This window comes from Solea solea, chromosome 14, assembly GCF_958295425.1.
Source record: "Solea solea chromosome 14, fSolSol10.1, whole genome shotgun sequence".
NCBI lineage: Eukaryota > Metazoa > Chordata > Actinopteri > Pleuronectiformes > Soleidae > Solea > Solea solea.
Genome location: NC_081147.1, coordinates 16,211,892 through 16,232,694, shown reverse-complemented (window position 1 = coordinate 16,232,694; position 20,803 = coordinate 16,211,892). Strand labels below are relative to the sequence as shown.

The 20,803-nt window shown below is 42.5% G+C and overlaps 1 protein-coding gene across 8 annotated transcripts; it reads right to left on the bottom strand.

Annotated features, from left to right (window-relative positions):
• Positions 1 to 19: 19 nt before the first annotated feature.
• Positions 20 to 20,642, bottom strand: jakmip1 (janus kinase and microtubule interacting protein 1). Of its 8 annotated transcripts, none has more exons than XM_058649536.1 (23): positions 20,105 to 20,642; positions 13,933 to 14,281; positions 13,158 to 13,490; positions 12,464 to 12,625; positions 11,341 to 11,553; positions 10,126 to 10,302; positions 9,743 to 9,889; positions 9,200 to 9,364; positions 8,120 to 8,179; positions 6,956 to 7,084; positions 6,394 to 6,522; positions 6,193 to 6,276; positions 5,272 to 5,334; positions 5,012 to 5,110; positions 4,067 to 4,168; positions 3,923 to 3,976; positions 3,731 to 3,796; positions 3,145 to 3,213; positions 2,857 to 2,934; positions 1,819 to 2,028; positions 531 to 596; positions 285 to 361; positions 20 to 192 (listed from the first exon to the last, which is right to left on the bottom strand). In XM_058649536.1, exons 2-22 carry the CDS (start codon positions 14,095 to 14,097, stop codon positions 311 to 313), a joined length of 2,622 nt encoding a protein of 873 aa, XP_058505519.1. In that variant the 5' UTR covers positions 14,098 to 14,281; positions 20,105 to 20,642; the 3' UTR covers positions 20 to 192; positions 285 to 310. The 8 variants fall into 8 exon arrangements, with proteins under 8 accessions (XP_058505519.1, XP_058505520.1, XP_058505522.1 ...); XM_058649537.1 differs by lacking the exon at positions 20,105 to 20,642 and adding an exon at positions 14,526 to 14,632; XM_058649539.1 differs by having other exon boundaries at positions 21 to 192; positions 10,126 to 10,260; positions 20,105 to 20,641.
• Positions 20,643 to 20,803: the final 161 nt, after the last annotated feature.

Here is a 20,803-nt window from a genome sequence, read left to right as displayed (position 1 = left end):
ATCTCACTTTCATCTCATTTATAGTGACTTGATTATTAAATGTTCAAATATGTTAGCATTCCACGTAAGTGTCTTCTGCAAAAGTGCACATATATAAAAAAAAGGCCATAGGGTTTTCTGAGCTGTCTAAGTATGCATAAAAAATAATTTGATTTGTTTTCATCCTCGCTTGACTCCGCGGCACCTTAACACCTGCAAGAAACACAAAGCCATTTTACGACTCTTATTATCGGCACCACAACCGCCTTAGATAATGAAAAGGTGTCAGTGATCGAAGTTGCTACCTGATGCAGGTCCATAGTTACTCTCATTAAGGCCAAAGAATAAATGCTAAAGAGAAAAACAAAAAGAGGAACAAAAACTAAAAACACAAAAGGGTTTAATCAAAACATGAAAGAAAAGAGAGAAGAAGAAAGAAAGAAAGAAAGTTAAACAGTAACACACAACCTCAGTACAGTAGATATAAACTCCCTCACATTCTCTTTGCCGTTCACACTTTGACAGGAAACAAATAAGATTGGCACATGTACCTTTTCCTCTATATCTTTTATTTGTCTCTTTTGAAAGTCAATCCTGTCCTCCAGCTCTCTAATTCTCTGCAACGCAAAGACAGAAGTGGTTAGGAGGGGAGGGGGGGGGGAGTCGACACAGTCATTTCTTCATGGAACAAAAAGAGAAGAGACGTTAGACAGTTCATAAACAACACAGTCCAGTAAAAACACCTGTAATCAGGCTGCCTCCTCTCTATCATGCCCTCTGTCTCCATGGCAAAAAAGAGCTGCCATGGCAACTGAAGAGCTGATTTAACTATTAGCACATGTACCAACTCCAGCTGCTCATCCTTTGACCCGACTACGAATTCACTGGTGAAACTGATATATGGAAACTTAAATACCAGAAATATTGGCGTATTACTTTAGGCGAATCAAGTTCAACAAAACACACAAGTGTGGGATAGATAGACAAACTTAGAATAAGTGTAAACAAAAATATGAAAATATTTTAACTGCCGTTACATTGTTCAGTCTAATTTTACATTATAGTACCAGTATGTTAATAGTATAGTAATAATTCATAATAAGGGGGGGGGGGGGGCTAATTTGGTCGTCGCTTAGTAATTACAATGACAATTTAAGTGTGCGTCAAACAAAATAAATGGAAGAGGAATAAAAACATGACATTTTCAAGTGAAGGTAGCACACTGATGATAGTCTACAATCATTGTAATTAACAAGCTACGACCTGGATATTGATTTGGAAATAACATGGTATTACTGTCATTATACCTCATTATTACCACACTGTTACCATTGTTATTATGAAGCTTAGAACTGCAATAGAAAGAACATGGAATTGCTATAATATTATAGCTCCCCATTACTATGTTGCTACTGCACTGTAATGTAACGTGATAGCGATTGTTAAAAATGCATTTTAGTCAGTTAGTATGCGTTTCATGAGTAGCTGATTAATAAAGTTAAGTCAAATGAAGTTTGTTGACATGGTAAGTGAGTGACATACAATACTGTACAAGCCATGGGTGTAAAACTAGTGTGACAGATACTGAAGGAGGGGGAGGGGTGTATTCAGATCACAGTGACTGACACACAAACACACACGGAGAGAAGAGAGACACACACACACACACACACACACACACACAGTCGGTTTGTCTCACTTCCTCACTCACAGGTTACAGGTAGCACACACAGGGATACTGCATCTTTTTCACAGCACCAGAGGTCTGGTGGGGTCAGGCGAGCAGATTGAGGGTGGGCAGGGCTCAGTAACCTGACTCCTTACTGGTGTAAGCCTTACCTGCTGGGCCTGCTGTAGGAGCTCCATGCGCTCCTGTAAGATCTGACTGTCATACTGCCGGCTCTGCCGGAGAATCTGACGCCGCAGCTTGTCCACGGCGAGCCTCAGCTCCTCCCTCTGCCTTTCTGTCAGCGACTCAGCCACGGCTCGACATGCCGGCTGCTCCTGCTGCAGAGCGCTATACAGCGTGGCCTCCAGCTCCTCGATCCTCTGCATAGGCATCCGCACACACACACACACACACACACACGTACAGTACATATACGCATGGACGTGCACATGCACATGCAAATGCACACGGGCATGCACAAGTGCACACACACAGACAGATACACACAAACACACAAACACACACACACACACACACTACTGTGACCATGGCAGATATGGAGAACACTGTTCCACTTATATTGGGAGTTAATATTTACACATGACCTTCACATGGTAACTTCATTGTTTTGTTTTTACTACCATACATTTTTTATCTTAGTCATTTCTTTTGAAAATAGTTTTTTTTACCATGTAAAACCCACACGGACACCAGCACAATATGAAGTGGGACCATAAACACAAACCAACAACAAAACTGACCAAATAAGATGGTTAGAGTTACATGGAGTGTTGATTAAAACCCATTTAAGTCATAAAGAATCTAACTTTCAAATAGTTTCAAACTCAAACTTGGGGTAGAATATATCAGTGAGTAGCTTTCTGGTGAAGATGGAAAAAACATCAAGCCAATCGAAAAGAAGCCAGAAACTCATTTTCTTAGATTGCTCACAGATGTTTAGACTTGAGCAGTAAAAGATGCAGTATCCCAACATGATGTGACAATTATACCCTTTCACGGAGCATGTTGAAGTCATGGTGTTTAATGGGATCCTAAATGTTATCATGTGTCATGCTGAGATGATTATATTTGCTTCTCTGCATTCTGGATTTATAATGAACCGTTATCAACAAAAAGAAATGGGTGCAGTTTGGTTTGTGAGGGCAGCTTTTGGTTATTATCTGCACAAAGGGACAAAGGCTCCATACCATGTAGGCCTGGTCCAAGCCCTGTTTCCTGTAGTCCAACTCCTCCTCTAGAAATCCCTTTTGCTTACTGAACATCTCCTGCAACAAGTATCACAAGTGAAGAGCGCAGAACTAATTGATTTTAAAGCCTATATCAGCTTATGGACAATTAATGTAACACACAGCCTGTTTTGTGTTTATATAACAATAACAAAGTCAAGCATATACACCTATCATCATGAACACAGACATTAATATTTGAAGATCACGTTCTCTGATGATGAACTTTTTTTTTTTTTTTTTTTTTACCTTGTCATTTTCCAGATCAATCATCTTCTGTGTGAGTGCTGCCTCTGTGTTATCTATTTGCTTCAACCACTGTAGAGGGAGAATTGGGGGAAAAGGATGAATATCTCTTCTGAAGCAATAAAATATTATTTTATTTATTATTATATTATATTAGTAGTATTATATTAATATTACCATTTCTGGTAACATGTTAGATTAGGGAACACATACTAACATGCATATAAGCCCTTTATTAGTAATTATTAAGCACGTATTAACACCTTAATATGGAAAGATCTTAATTCACGTCGTAATAGATGTAGAATAAGGTGTTAATATGTGCTTAATAATTACTAATAAAGGGCTAGTATGCCATTTATGCATGTGGGTTAGGGTTAGGGTTAGCACCTAGTTAATGGTGAATATGTGGGTTAGGGTTAGGGTTAGGGTGTTCCCTATTCTAAAGTGTGACCATATTTCTATTTATTTAATCTATATTTATACAGGTAATCCTATTGAGACCCGGTGTCTCATTCATAAGTGACCCGTGTTGACAATGTAAGTCCATTTTGTGTCAGTAAAAACACACAGAGTCAGAGAAACTGACCTTCTCACACAGAGATATCACTGTTCCCGCCTGGATCACAGCCACCTGCTCCTCGTTTCTGAGATTCTACAGAAAATATAAAAAGCTGGAGTTGACAAGAATATCATCCAGGTGTGTAATTTAAAAAAATAAAATAAAATAAATAAAGAGGCACTTGTCACATTTATAATCCAGCAGTGTGTTTGAACTCACTCCATTGTCCCCAAGGATATCCAGTTTCTTCATCAGCTCAGGGATGATGACATCCTGCACATGTCAAACATCATCATGAGTGTGAGTGTGTGAAAGAGTCATAAAGGGAATAGAAAAGAGCGTGTTTTGTGATTGTGATCTCACCTTCACGCCCTCCTGGCGGCAGTAGATCTGCAGGGCACTGCTGCTATTCTCAGGAAACGCAGACATGTGGAGATTGAGGGCAGGAGATCTGCGCTCTCTCTCCTGCAGAAAGGAAACACAGTGTTAGCGCTCATATGCACACGCCCAAAGAACCAAAAAGACTACATTACTACAGAACACTTATAATTGTGTCATACTGCCGGGTGTGAGCAGCGAGAACGAAAACATGTGAATGACAGATACTTAAAATAAATGAGAGAAAAAAGGGGGAGTGAATGAGGGAGTTACTTACATGACACTCAAAACATGGCCAGGAGCTGCCAAAATGAGGGAGGTGGAAACCCAGTGATTTAAATGAGAAAATCAAGGCAAAAAAAATAAGGGATTTAAAAACACATGCAAAAAAATCATGAAATTCACAATCGGCTACAAAATCAACCGATATAATAGACTTATACTAATGCAATCATTATCATTCCTGCACATATTTATTGGTAACTTAAATATGACGGATACATTTCTTAAGCAGTTACACATCAATAAAAAAAACAAAAACAACTCAAACTTTGTTCTCAATGTGTTCTTCGTTATCCACAAATGTTATGACAAAGAAAACAAAGAAAACATGGGGACATTCATGCAAAATTGAAACACAAAATGAATGATGGGAACATGTGGTGAACTTAAATATTTCTTTTATTATCTGAAAATTATATTCATCATCATCATCGTAACACAACGCTCTTTCCTTTTAAAAAAAATATTCCAGTTCAGTGTCTGTAGGTTTACACACAGCTGCCATGCAAAACAAGCAAAACCAAACGAGTGCAGAGGAGAACTCAGGTGAAACATGGCTCTGTATCACTGTATGTAGGTCTTTCGTCTGGAGCCGACATTGTTGTTGTCGCCTCCTGGTGACAGTTTGATGTTGGTACAGTCTCTTACTTCCAGTTCCAGCACCCTGAATTCCAGCAGCTCATTCTGGTCTCGGGCATCCTGAACCTCGGCCTGTAGCCGTGACTCCGCCTGCTGCAATTCCCACATCTACACACACAAAGAACATTAATGAAACCGTGTCAAGTGCTTTCGGTAATTACTGAGAATAGAAGACGTCAGGGGTTGTCAAATGAATCGAATTTACATTTATTTAACTTCAGCAATGTTGCAACAAAGCTTGTTCCCTTTTCTTAAATATTAAAGTCTACCTTCTCATGAAGTTCCTGGTTCGTTCGGAGCAAGAACTGCTTCTCCTCCACCCACTTTGAGTCCTGTCATAACAACCAAACATAACATCATCAGGAAAGATAAGACCTCCAGAAAACACGTTATGATGCATGGGCATTTCAAAAGGACATGTGTAAAAAGTAACAGACACAAAGGTGGGCGGGAGCGGGGGGGGGAGTGTGGCAGCGGTACTTTATTGATCCAGAGAAATGAAGCCCACTCCAGAGATCACAGAGAAAACAGAGCTGCATTCACTGTCATCACAATACAAGGAGACACAGAACATAATCTGAGATGACAAACAGCAGAGCACCAAATCATAATAACACAGCTGAGAAAGCTACAGTGGAAAAGGCCACAGAGCATGCAGGTACAAAAAGATGAAGAACATAACAGTGGTGGTACAAACTCGGAGCAGTTTCAGCACAGTTCCCCGTAGTATTCATTAATTAATTAATTAATTAATTAATTAATTAACAAGTTGGAGGTGTTTTTGTTTGTTGTTATACAGTTTTTCTTCTGTTTGGATTAGTTCTCAAACCAAAATGTTTCACAGTAACACAGTAAATAAACTAAAATGAAGGACAACTGTGTCTTTTCATATCCACAAACATGTGTGATACCACTGGATTACGATATTGTCTGTCAGTCTACTCACGGCTGACGTTAATCAAAGTAGTTTACGCCACCTCGCTGCGGAAAGCTGGCAGGACAGAGCGTGAGGCAGAGCATGCAGGCACAGAGCTGGGACGCCACACATGCAGGAAGTGACATCACAGGAATATGCAGGAGACCTGGTCAGCATAGCGCCAGCCCACGAGCAGAGCGGCCAAACAGACATGCAGGAGGGCCAGTGAGAGCAGGACCAAAGAGCTCCTGTCCCCATCCCTCGTCTTTGTTACCTGTCCCCGCTCTGCCAAAGCCTTCTCCAAGTCAACGATCTTTGCCTGGCAGCTGCTCAGCTCCGACTGCAGCTGCTCACGCGTCTGTGGGAGAGAAAGCGAGCAATCAAAGAGGAGAGGGACAGAACGGCACTTTAAAGGCCAAAGAACCGCTGGGGTGGTAGTTAAGGAAGCAGACAAACATAAAGCGCTGCTACAAACCCTGGCCTCCCTCTCGGCATCCAGAGAGCCTCCAGTCTGCTCCTGCAGCAGGGCGTAGGCACGCTGAAGGGCCTGGTATTCTCTGGTGAGCTGACGGAAACGAAGCTCCGACTCCTCACGGGAAATGCTCTGTGGAATCAAGAGAGGACAGGTTAAGAAGAACTGTAAATCATTTTTAGCGTTTTTGTCTTGTTTTTATTCAACTTTTAACTGAGTGAACAACAGAATATCATTTATATCCGTGATTCCCAACTGGCATCACAGGCAGGACACGAGAGGTCCTATAATAAACAAATCAAGTTTTTAAAAAACAAAGTTGCTTTACAAATTGCATTCAATGTATTATTATAAAACACATATGGACTTTATATAATTGTTGTTTTGTACCGTCAGATGTCACTCTCTGCCTGTTAATGAAATAAATGTTATGTATGGAAATAAACAAGTCTGTAGTTTAAGTAGTTGTAATTTAAGGTTTTGGTGCGGCACAGTAGATTTTCTGAATTTAAATTGAATAAATCTGTTTTTTGAAAATCAATCAATCCACTCTTTTTTTTCTTACCTCTTCCAAGTCTTCCTCTGGTGTGGCAGGCGTGCGGTCAGTGAGGTCAGTGTTGTAGGAAGTGAGAGACGAGGTTTCAGAGTCTATGGACTCCTCATCAAATCCAAAATATGTCTCCACAACATGCCTCTGCAGAGAGGAGAGGACAAAATGTGATTAAATTAATGAAACCGGTCCGTCAACAACATTTTCATTTAAATAAACACAAGGATTACAGGATAAGCTTCCTTTTGTATGTTTTTTTTCATTTACTTCTGTCTTGTAATTTACTTTTCCAAACCATTCAGAATCCTCACCATCGTGTTTATAAGTCATCTCTTGGCAACCAGAGAAGTAAAGGCAGACCAGCGCACAAAGGCAAATGAAGGACGAGAAGTAGAGGATAAGGAGGAGGTATTCAGTCATGGTGACTGGTCACGATGAACAAACACCTCAGACTGTGTCAAACATATCTTGGACTTCACCAGCTGGTTAAGTTTCTATATCTGCAGTCCTGCCCGTACGGTTTTCCATAACACTCCCACACAAAATAAAAAAACAATTGACAAAGCTTCTGGTCCTTAAATACTCCTACACGCAAGTCAAAGCGCCAGCTTATGGTTCCTCTCTGATCTCAAGTGATGCTTTTCTCTGTTAAAAAAAATTAAAAATCCCAAAAAAGAGAAACAAACTTCTAGGTGCAAGTCCAAGTGCCAAACAAGTGCCCTGTATCCACCTCGCCAAGGTGACAAAGTGTCTCCAGCAGGGAGGGGAGATGGTCGACTCCTCCTCCTAACGACACCAGAGACTGAAATATCCCCTGATGTATGAGCCCAAACATGCACACGCACACAGGCTTCATCGCAATTATCAGAATAACCTTTACTCTCACAAAAGGGGGCACAGTCACCAAACACTGATTACATTTAAAACTGATAAAATTAGGGGGGGTTTTTTCCCCCCACAAAAGATACTAAGTGTTCACCAGTAGAAAAACCCATGTTCTAACTGTGGGGACGGCGCATGTGTGTTCACTGTGATGCTCCCAGCAGTGAGAGATACTATTATGTTGGTCCCCTGAGCTCAATTAAACCCAGAGACACTCCCATAATATGTAGGCATCAGTCAACCATAGTTGCTAAGTTACACATCACTGGACATTTGAATACACCTGTGAGCACTTACTTTTGACAGCTTCAGAGGTTTCCTCCGGTTCTTTTTGCTCATCACCAAACGCTCACGTTCCTTAAAAAAAAAAAGCACCAACAGTCAAATCGTGTCCGTGTCAAGATCAGCCCCAACACTCTGCATGAGTATAACACTGCACGCAGCAGCATCACTGTCAAATTAAACTTGGATAAAGTATTTAACGTGGACAGAATACAACGTAATGACATGAATAACACATGAGGGTTATGAAACCCTCGCTGTTCGAGCCACTACTGTCAGGCAGGCGGTACAGAGCCATCAACAGTGCAATATGCTCTGTATATCCTTTTTAAGTCTGGCCTTCCTTTCTTTCTAAAAATACCTCTTTTCTATTTATTTTATACTTATTTTACGACTTCCTCCAGTAAGTCCATTTTTATAGACTTTATAAAGTTTGCATGTGATTTTATCTTCCTTTTGACTAGAATTGTTAATTTTTTTTTTGCACTCAAGATTTGGCCAACACCGTGTTGACATTTTGCAACTGGAAGTACAGATGAGTCAACGAGCCTACAATCAGGCTCCTACTGGCCAATACACACTAGTGTGTACTTATATTTGCCGTGCTTTATCATCTATTTTACTCTAATCATACATTTTTGAATTGAAGACCTGAAACAAGAGATTGAGACTGTTAACTTATGAATTAAGGTCATATTCTCATAGACTGACAACCAGACAAAAGTTACCCTATAGTGGCTATTCAATGCAATGGCATTCATAGCAGAAGCAAAAGACTACGCCCACTTTTCATATACAGTCTACAGTGTGATGGAGAGGATTTGACACAACGGAGGAAAATGAATGAAACTGTGGATTGAAATAAACGTTGTAACACGGTAAAAGAATGCAATGTGACTTTTGGTGGGGGCAGTGAATTTTGAAACGATGTGAAATAAAGATATAGGGATAGGAATTATGCATATCCAGTGAAGTAAAATAAAATAATACAAATCATTTCTGCACAGTCTTATACATAGACAGAGATATTCATGAAAAAACAGCTAGAAGTGAAAAGGCATCTGACTCGAATGGCGTAAAACGTAAAATCCAGACCTGCGTGAGCTCGTCAATGATGCCACGTTGCTCAGCAACCTGCAGCTTTAGAAATTCCACCTCTTGTTCTTCATGGGCATGACTTAAGTCCGTCAGCGAGGTCGGCCGCTTCAGCTGAGGCTGAATGGACTGTTGTTGTGAGGGCGGCCGAGAGGCTTTTTCCTTCTGAAGGAGGGGAGCGCAAGAGAGAGAGAGAGAGAGAGAGAGAGAGAGAGAGACAGTTTGGACAGTTGCTATTACCATATCATAACGAACATTCTGTTTTGAATTTTGAAAGTGTCAGATTTACACCCCGCGACCCTCATGTGGAGGATAAAGCGGTAGGAGATGGATGGATGGAGGGAGTAGAGAAAGGAGAGATATGCAATTCCTCAAATAGCCACTAGAGGTCCTGTTTCTACTCATGCCAATGGAATTCCCAGTGACATCTGAACCACAACAAAACATCCACACTTCTGTGGGGATCAAATATCTGAAGTTTGTTTTCATCTTTAAAGCAACAGAGAGCAGAGCAGATGTATCACACGTCTGGGCGCAGCTCACCATCTCAGCGTTCTCACGGCTCAGGTTCTTCAGTTTCTCCTCCATGCGCTGCAGCGTCTGCAAAAGGTCGTCATTCTTCTTCGACAGCCGCTTGTTCTTCTCAAATATCGGCTTCATCTGACTCTCTGCCTCTCGAACTCTCTTCAACTGGACAGAGGCGGGAAATAAAGGGGAAACAATGGCAATCTTACGTCTTTCCCTGTAGTGACCCAGATTTTTTTTATTTTCAGCTGGAGAAACAGGGCGGTGGCTGCAGGGAGGGTTTGGGAAAATTAGCATTTTATTCAAATTTTGGAATGGTATTGAAATGTGCGTGTATTTATCTGTGTGCAACATAGAGTGTGTGCTTTTGCAGCATGCCTAGAATCATTTCATGCATGTACTTTTGCAAGAGTGTTCCTCACTAGTTCATTCCTCTCATCAGCCAGCAGGGCATTTCTGTCCTCCAGCTTCCTGATAACTGAGTGAAGCTCTGCGATCTTCAGCTGGAACCGTCTCATGTCACGTTCCTCAGACTCCTGTTGAGCAGCGGGCAGAGGAGAGGAGGAGGAAGATATAAACTAAAAAAAAAAAAAAGGGGGGAGCAGGCAGCCAGGTAATGGAAGTGGATGGTGGGACAGAGGGTGGGATGAAGGATGAGTTGGCATTTAACAGTATACTATGAACTTCTGTCAAGTGTCCACATGCTTATTTGATCATTATCTTTGTGCTTGAACTTAATTAAATCCTCAAAAAAGTAAATATTTGTATGTTTATTTACTCACGATTGACAGTTGACACTACATGAGGAAGCACATGTGTCCAATCACTATTTTTCAAATTAGAGCTGACACAGTCCGTAAATGACACTATTACTATATAAGATTACTTTGATAATCATGTCTATATTTACTGTTTTTACTGTTTTGTGTATGGCACTACATGAAATCCATCAATCCACCGGTTTTAAAGTCCAAATGTGGAAGAATTAGTAACATTTAATGTCGAGACTATAACCTCTCTTTCCCAAGCGTGACAGGGAACTACGGTGGCCTTCACATACCAGAAAGGATGCTAAAAAATAAGCTTCAAAACGCACACTGGTTTGTCCGTTCGTGGTGCTGTAGAAACATGAGGGCTTGAGATGGCACTTTAGTACATATAAAAGGCTCATTTCTATTCCATTCTTTCATTTTACAGATTATACACGTATAATTCTGGGCGCTGTATTCAGTTTCTGCAAATGAACTGTCCTAAATGTTACACACAGACCTTTAAACTGTAATTTGAAGACATCGTCTGTGACACTTAATTAATAAAGTGGGGTATTAACTGTCAGATTATCTCTAATTATTAAAGCACTAAAACATGTGTTTTAATAAAGAGTAACAAGCAGCATGAGAGGCAAACAAAATAGATGTGATAATCATGGAGATGAGAGAACACACTGGTCCTTACAACACAAGTTTCTGTTCAACGCCGATAGACGGATTATTTATTATGTGCATTTGTGTGATCATCACAACAGTCAAAGTTACGCACGTTCCTCTTCTTCAAAAGGAACAAATTAATAATGCACTCTCTTTCCTTTCAATATAATAAAATGGAGTGGTATTTACCTGGTTGTTGAGCTGCTCATTGTTGTCCCCTAACCCAGGTACAACCTCTCTCTTTGGGCTGCCGTGGTTGTGTCTCTCAGCCTCTCGTACCTGGCCCAGCTGCTCATCCAAAGCTTCCTTCTGGAGCTGAAGCTTCTTGGCGTAGCCGGCCCGCGCGCCCAGCTCTCTCTCCAGAGCGCACACAACGCGGTCCTTCGCCTTCAACTCATCCATCTACGGCAGATATGAAAAGGAACAGGAGTGGTGAACGGTGGAAAGAGTCAAACAACTTTAATATTCATAATAAACAACACAGATATTGTTTTTTTTAAGATTATGCTGCAGAACTTTCTCAAAATGTTCACTGCATGTTTTAAAAACCAATGTGTGAGTTTCTGGTTCACAAGAACTCGGCAGTCTAAACCTTTAGTCTGAAAACATCTATTACCAGTGGCAGAGAACAGAATGAGTGAGTAACAGTGTTCCAGCTCGGATTAATTTATGAGGCTTTAGTCTCGGTCTGCATATACACAACTTCTTCCAAAATGTCCCCACTTCTACCCACTTCAGCATTTTGCTCTTTAACACTCGTATTTCCTGCACAACTTCCAGCATCCATCAATCAGCCGCGCTTTAATCATCGACATGGTTTTCTGTGGTCAGGCTGAAGGACTAAAGCGGGTCTCCGGACTCATGTTCACAGATAGGAACCACATGGTGAAACAGACAGAGCGGCAGTTCGCCTCCAAACGTCATGCACCATTACCAAGATAAACTCTGAAGTTCAGGAGCAGGAGAACAGATGTTGGTGTGTGATATTAAAATATGGTCAGAGCCGACAAGCTCACCTGCCACTGAATGATAATAACGTGACTTATAGAGAGGGCAGTGCAACTTTCAATTTTACAGCTGACTATATTTTACAGACAGCATTTTCATCAGCGGGCTTGAAGATAATATATTGTCTGTTTTTTCTTAAAAAAAACTTTTTGATTTTTTGGTCATAATTTAAAAGATTGTGTCACAAAATGCTTATTTTTCTTTGCTTATTAATCTGCTGTGTAACACCTAAGAAAGGTTGATATGCAGTCAACAGTATGTTTAGGACGTTATGTAATGTCATTCCCGCAGCATTTCTCCTCACCACTCGGCGGATGTCTTTCTCACAGTCCCGTTTGATGCGATGCACCTCATCCTGGTGCTGTTGGTAGGCTGTGCGCAGATCTGCAGCTTTGGCTTTATCAGCCTGCAGAGCATTTGCCAGTGCCTCCTCAGCCTGCTTCCTGGCCGTCTTCTGTTCCTGGATCTAAAAACACCACCACAGCAACAACAACAACAACAACATGAATACACAGAAGAACAACAAAGAGAGAGTGACACTTCCTAAACACATGCTCTAACTCATTAAACAGTTGTAGTGATAGATGATCTGTTTGTCCAGAGAAGCACAATGAAACAATGGCTTGGCAACATGCTGTTCCACCCTCCTTCCTGTTTTTCAGCAACAAAGTTACAAAGGTTTACCCAGTCTTGCATCTACACTTGACACAGACACACAACGCACACAAAATGGCTTCAGACTGTGCCCTATTCTAAAACTCCCAAGGTTCAACTCTCAGCACTCCATGAACACATGAACACATAACTTTAGAACAATAAAACAGAAATGCAGCCAATGCAAATGAGAGTTGATGCAAATATTCAAGTGATTCAAATATGCTGAAGTGTGGCTGCAGACGGTTTTGAGGCACAGCTCTACTTTATGAAATGCATAACATGCTCCTTATTCTTCCACAACATTACCACTCTACTACAGTCGCTAAAATGCCACAACCTACCTCCTGCTGTAGCTTAATCCTCTCCCCATCAAACGCCCTCCTGGCCTCCTCCCGAGCTTCCAGGAGAAGAGCGTTTTTGAGCTTATCGGCGGCTCCGTCTCGCAGGGCGTTCACAAGCCCCTGAAGTCTCTGCACCTCTGTATCTCGGATCTTGATGGCCCGTGCCAGCTCAACTTCGTGCTGCCGTGCCAGGGACTCGCGCGCTGACCCTATCTCTCGTAGCTTTTCTTCGTGGAGTTTGGCGCGCAAGTCGGTGAGTGCCACGGCATGTTTGTGCTGCTCCAGCTCCCGAGCCTGTCGCTGCTCCTGGAGCCGCTCACGCAGCTTACACAGCTGGAAGGAAGAAGCAATAAGTAAATCTACTGCTGTCGTACTGTCATCGGGACAGTGACATCGGTTAATCCATTTGCCTGAAGTACGAAGAGCTCAGAAACTTTAACTCCTGACAGTCCAAAACAAACTGGACGAAAAAAGCTAATAAGTGAAGATTTATTCTCGCCAATCTTTACTACATCTGACCTTGAATGTTGAAATGAACACATGCTTTTACAAATTACAGTGCAAGTGCAAATGTGTTCCGTTGAAACTTGATCCAGCTCTTGTGGCCTTACAGTGATATTCTGACAGGTTCAGCATCATCATTATTCACACAGGAGGTAAATGATCTTGTTCCTCGGCCTCTATTGTGATGATTGACAGGTAACTTCCTCTCTAATTTCACTCCCATTCTTTTTTGCACACAAAGCCTCCATCTCCTCTTTCTCCTCTCCGTCACCTTGCTCCGCTCCTGATGCAGCTCGATTTGGACGTCCATGATTTTGCCCCTCAGCTCCTCATTGGTGGCTGGCACCGACTCGGCCATCACCTCCGACTTCTCCGGCTTCCGTCCCTTCTTAAGGTTCTTAAGGGGTGGGGCCACAGGAGGTGTGGTTGATGACATAGCACTCCGGCCTCCCGATCAGGATGGACATAGAGTGCCAGGTGTGGAGAACTGGAAGAGTGTTAGTCACTGGTCCCCCTCCCTGCAAGGCCCTGCATCACCATCATCATCATCATCATCATCATTATCATCATCATCACGTGGTTGCCAGGTCTACATCATTGCTGGAGGATGCTGAGGGTTTCTGTTTGGGAGAGACAGAGACACAGAGGTGAAGAAAAGATTAAAAAAAAAGTGGGTTACACTAAAGTACTTTGCAAAATACTCTACAGCCTGGGGAAAACATACTATTTTTGGGTTTTACATTTACACTCTCCACTGTCACCCTCTCCTTTCTCACATATACACAGGTGCGTCATTTATCATTATCCTATTTCAGTCCCTGGGTTGCACCTAAAAGCTCCACAGTGCATGAAAATGTGTCTGACCTCCACTCTTGTGATCCACTGTAGTCTCTAACATCTCCCTGGACCATCTCTCACTGTGCAGACTAGTAAATCCTGCATCCTTTTACTGTGATGCATCTTGACGTTCCACAACCCAGAGATCCTAATGTGTCACTGTCCTGCTAACATACAGAGCACAGGGCGAGCATCAGGGTACGACAGAACCACACAAACCAAGGCGAACAGGAGAGGATTTAAAGTCATCTCGGCTGCTTTTCTGAAGCAGAGCTGCGGCTGTTAAAGCGGCGTATTCAACCATTTTTATTGGCCGTGGTGCTACAGTGACACACATTCACTCGGTTGAAAGCAGATTCCTCTAATCTCTTCCTGGAATGAATTGTAACCCAATAACCTTCAATGCCTCGGCTGTTCATTAAATAAATAATGCAATGATGAGAGAGTTGAAGCATTTAGACTGCAGGCAGGCACCTCGCGCTTTTTGGTTTTTTGTTCCTACACACACATTATCAGCCATTCATACAACATACACAGATGGCTGCCATGGTTGCCAAGGCAACCCTTGCTCTCAAAAACTCTATTCCTCTTGCAGCAAGGGATGATGGGAAGGAGGAGTGCAATGTTGGAAGTGAAACGCACACACAGACATGGCGCGCACATACAGTTACATCGTAACGACAGAGGTTTTTTATGTATAAAGAAACAGAAATGCACAACGCTGTTATCCAGTATCATCTCTGAGACCAGGTTGACTGAGAGACAGAAATGCAAACCGACATTTCCTTCACACGGCTAGAAACCAGTGGAGACCGGAGAGGAAACCAACCAGACAGAGGAGATTAACCCTTAAAGATAGAGGAAGCAAAGCAGGAGAAAAGAGAAAAGAGTGACACAGAGAATCAATGATTCCCACCCTCTCTAACCTCTGCACATTCCTTCACCCCCTCTTGCTGGCATGATGATGTTAGCGAGCAGAGGCGATCACTGATCTCACTGTCATTCGTAGAGAAAGAGAGAGGACGGGAAGGAAGGAAGGAGGGAGAGATTCACACTGAAAGCTCCGAGACACATGCATCTAACCAACTTTCAATATACTGTAGATGCCGTGTCTTTGCTTCTGATAATAGACTAATGTCGATAAGCCTATTGTGAAATCACAGTACGGGGGGGATTGCGTTGCACATACATTCACAAGATCAACATGTTTTCTGCACTCTCTCCTCACCGTCACTGTTTCAGCGTGTTAATGCATGTCTGTGTCATTACCTGATACCAGGTGTACCCAGGCTGAAGTGGCTGACAGTCATGACAAATGGTTGCACTCATTTTCCTTCACAGGGGAAAGAGCCGCATGTGTGTGCTCATCCCGCCAACGTCTGAATGCAACACCAAAATCTGTCACTTGTTTTTCATCTTTTGTTGTTCCTTTTCAGAGCATGTTTCACTTGCAGTGAAGTGCAGCGTTTGCCTACAATCGACATATGTTCAGGCACAATCCCTAATTGCCATTTACCCCTACACAGTTCCCATGAAATGGAGCCACATGCTCTAAAGCTGCAGGGCAGGGGGGCTCATGCTTGAGTTTTACGGCTCATGGAAAACCTGAAATGTTATACAGGAAACTGGAACCGTTTTATAGGGGCACCAAGAAGTTAACAAGCACCTTTGATGCCCACAGAAGTAATTTAAGCAAACAAAAGCAAGCACAAACCTTAAACTACCTCATCCACTTCAAGTATAAACAGACGGTGTAGCCGAAAAGACTTTAAGTGCAAGTAAAACAGACAAAAGTGTCAGCTATTGATCATCCCTGACATTGACCACATATGCATTAGCTGATACAACCCCACGTTCATAAAAATCATGACTCGTTAAATCAATCACAAGGTCTATTTCTAAAAGAGTTGCATAGAGTCAGTGATGCAGTAACATAAAAATGCACCTTGAAGATCCCAATGATCTCAGACACAAACAAAACTACAGGAATCAAATGACGAATAAATGCTGTAGCTGCAGAGAAGCCGAATGCTGCTTGAGAATTATTCTCTCATTCGATCACTAGCAACAACACATGCACCACCCTATCATAATTATACGTTGATCCACAATGTAACCAAGGCTCCGTAGGTCAACGAGCATCTCTCACACTGGTTACCCTTCTTCTGTTAACACAGAGAACAACAGAGAGTGACTCAGGAAGTCTGTTGCACAGGATTACACCGGTCGTTGGGTGTCTCATTGTTTCCCTTTTAGTGAGTGGGTTTAAATGTAGAATATAAAAAGGTTTTTTCATAATTTAAGAAATAATATGACTTGTATAAATGTGGAAAACATGTGCACTGTAACATAAACAGTTGATGAATGACGGACTTACTAAAAAACAATGCAGACCACCCAGCCATAAAACCTTATTGCCGTCGCCAGCTGAATTGAATTGTTTCTAGGACACGTGGTGGCAGGGACAGAGAAAAGTGGGGGCTGTTTTTCGTGAGTTTGTAGCAGCCAAATACAGTATATACATATACATATATATGTATATATATATATATATATATATATATATATACACATATACATATACAGATAGATAGATAGATAGATAGATATATGACACAATGAAACCACAGCCAGACAGTACATTAGTTTATGATTGATTCATCTGCTGATCATCAACTCATCTAGTATTTCACTAACTGTGTCAGATGAGAATAAGACATTCTTATCAAAGCAAAGCTGATATTTATTTTTATCATCCAATGCCTGTGTCTGTGATAATTAAAGTGTCACTCGTGCAATAAACCTGTTCTGTGTCTGTAAAGACAGATACTGTATTTCCTTGTTTGAGATCACCGACGTTGATAAGCTCCATACTTTTATGTGAATTTGGACTAATTCCTTCTGTATTGTGACTGCATCAGTAATACAGAATATATAAATAATGGAATTGTTTTTAATTAGGTTATTGTAGGCTATAAATTAAATACTAAATAAAGTGCTGGATAGACAAAACTGATGCCTGCTCACAAGCTTATTACACGCTTTACAGATGAACTACCTCAAGGCTGGAGAGCCACACACACACACACAGAGTGTCAACCATTAACTAGACACATAGACCCAATAAATACATAATTGAGCTGAACATGGGAACCTAAACAAAGACTTCTCACTTCTCTGTGCAGGGTTATAAATCAGCAGGGAGGGAGTGGACACACAGACATATACCTGTTTTTATTGCACATGCTTGCCAAAGTCAGGGACACATGTGAAACACACCTTATCAGAGTGAACTGGCCTGGCCACTCTTCAGACATCACTATATGCACACACACACACACACACAGATACACTCAAGACACCCTGAGTTATCCAGCCAAGTGTAACACAAGGAGAGTATATGACCTAAAATGTACTATGGCAGCAGAATGACTGCAAGTTAGTGACCCAAATGACTAGTCAGCCCACACAGATCAACAATAACACTCTCTCTCTATCGCTCTATCTCACTCTGTGTGTGTGTGCATTATTCATTTGTGCAGTTTTCTTTACTGTAGGTTGAGAAATACACCAAATGATATCTCACTTTGTATGTACATAACAAATATGTTTATGCATTTATGCTTTTGTATGCATGGGTGCACTTTAGTGTGTGTGTGTGTGTGTGTGTGTGTGTGTGTGTGTGTGTGTGTGTGTGTTAGCAGTGATGGCTGCTCCCCTCTCAGAAGGACGTGATAGTAAGTCAGTAATGTGATTATCCTCGTCTCTCTCTCTCGCTCTCTCTCGCTCACTCTAAAAACACAGGTCACTCACCATTGGGTGGCTGCTATTTAACCCTCTGTACACATCCCCATTAATGCACTTGCTAAATCTGTTTGACTGCAGACTCCTCCCTTACACAAGCCCACCAGGAAACTTCAGTGGCAAACCAGAGAGGATGTTGTGTGGCAGCACAAGATGGCGGACTGCACAGAGCAAGGCCTTAACCTAAAGTACAAGTAAAAGCCCTATTTTAAGAACATTAACCAAACCATTTTATTTAAAGCAGTTATACACCTAGCATATTAAATTTGTGCCAATAACTCACCTAAATGTGAGCCACTGGACCTCCAAAAAAGGATTTATCGCACTGTTTTGCTACCAACCAAAGCAAAAGAGAGCAATGTTTGACTGGGTATAACCCAGTGGGATCACACTGTCACTCGGTGTAGAATGAATTGGATGCATTACGTTAATAATGTGAGAGTGAGGAATGGCAGGGGGTGGGGGATGAACATGAACACATTAACTGGAGTGAACACAACATAACACTGAAATGTAAAGGGTGAGGAGTAAGTGGCAACCCGTCCTGGCGTCACTCATGGGAACTAAACTCCCACCTGCTGAAGCCTCTGAAGCCTCAATTTAGTTGCTGCCATGTTGACGTTCTGCAACCACAAGTTCACAGGCATCACCTGCAACCAGGCCCGATTGTACGACACTGGCTGTCGCTGCATGTGGCTTCAGGAGGAACCCAGAGGACCATGTCCATATTTTAAATAGGGATGGGAATCGATATCAGTTCACTGGACTGGATCTCTGACAGATAAAACTATAAAATCAGTTACAATCCAAAACTTCTATATATCACATGCTTCACTATGCATTGACAGCAAAAGCATTTTAGCTGAGTCATGTTTGATCTGTCTTCATCTTCTTTTCAGGAGAATAATATTTGTTACACAATTGACTTAACAAAAATGTGCAAAACAGCTTCATAAATGGTCTAAAATGACTTATGATTAATATCGGTATCGGTAGATACTCGAGTTTGTAATATCGTATCAGACACAAAAAAGTGGTATCAGTCTCTTATGAGGATGAGGGGAAATTGAAATGTAGTCATAAATGAGCATATCGTTTAACACCATAATTAGAGGCCTGATCAAACAGGAGTTTGCAGTGCAACACATGTTTGCCGTCCACTGGCTCAGATTCATGAGTCTCCAGTGGCGCCTGCTTTAGAGCAGCAGAGCTGTGGTGACAGACAGGAGTCCCTGCTGAGGAAGCGCATATAGGCTGGAGATATCAGGATGTGGCAATGCATGGGAGGTGAGAGGGTAGGAGACAGTGCTGCTGACAGACTGTCTGTCTGTCTGCCTGTCCAGTGTGCCAACCAACCACACCCCACGGCGACATGATATGCGTGGGGCCGCTGCAGCCGCAGCATCATCATCATCAGCAGCAGCAGCAGCAGCATCATACTCCAGCCACAGAGGTCGGATGTCCTTGCATGCTGACGCTACACTATCACACAGCACACGCTCCATGGTCACTGATGTCAAGCCTCCTAACGTAATGTAGGAGGACGAGGAGCTCCCTGTGCATCCCACATGGATGTAGTCACATCTCAGTGTGGGTGGATGTGGGGCTTGGTGCCTGCTCACACACAGGGAGCCTCTCTACTCTCACCGAAACCCAGACATGATGAAGGCGGGTCGGTGGCTCGTTACTGCGCCTTTGACCCGTGGAAACGGTTGTTTCACGCGTGCAGCAAACAGCATTTAAATCCACATCAGAAGTTATTTCTTGGTACAAAAAAAAAAAAGAGGCGGGGGGAGACTTACCCGAAATGGATGTCCGGTCCGGTGCGGTCCGGTGCGGTCCGGTCCGGTGTGCTCACACAACCGTCGCCGCTTCACATCCAGGAAGCTGCTCGCGCTTCACCTTCTCCAGGCTGCTGTGCGGAAAAGACGCAGCGCTACAGCTGACTTTGACAAACAGCGAGCGAACATGAACAACTTTATCCGCTTCAGTTCTCGCCACAGCAGCTGGAGTTGTATTTCCCCCGCGTTAGCAGCGTGGTGTGGTGCTCCCGCTACACACACACACACATACACGCAGCTCCAGGCTCCTTCTCCGTCCGCCGCACGCTGACATTTTCCTCCACGCCCACACACACACACATGCACGCACGCGCACACACACACTGGAGTGCACGCGCGACGTCACCAAGTCCTTTACGTTTTCTTCCACATGACTGAAAAAAAATAAAAAAGATAAATAAATAAATAAATAAATGAGCACCGAGCGTCGACGAGCGGGCGGGCGTCGCCGGTAGCGTGATAGAAGCGCGACACCTGACTGCGTGTTCAAGAATGACTCCGCGCGCGGTAAATGCGTGGACATCACGCACGCAGCCGGCGAGGGAAAAACGTGCAGCGTCAGTGCGTGCGTCGAGTCAGAGTGGCACACATACAACACCATGATGTCAACACAAATGTAATGTAGGACACACATGTGTTTGTGTTCATATATGATGAGAG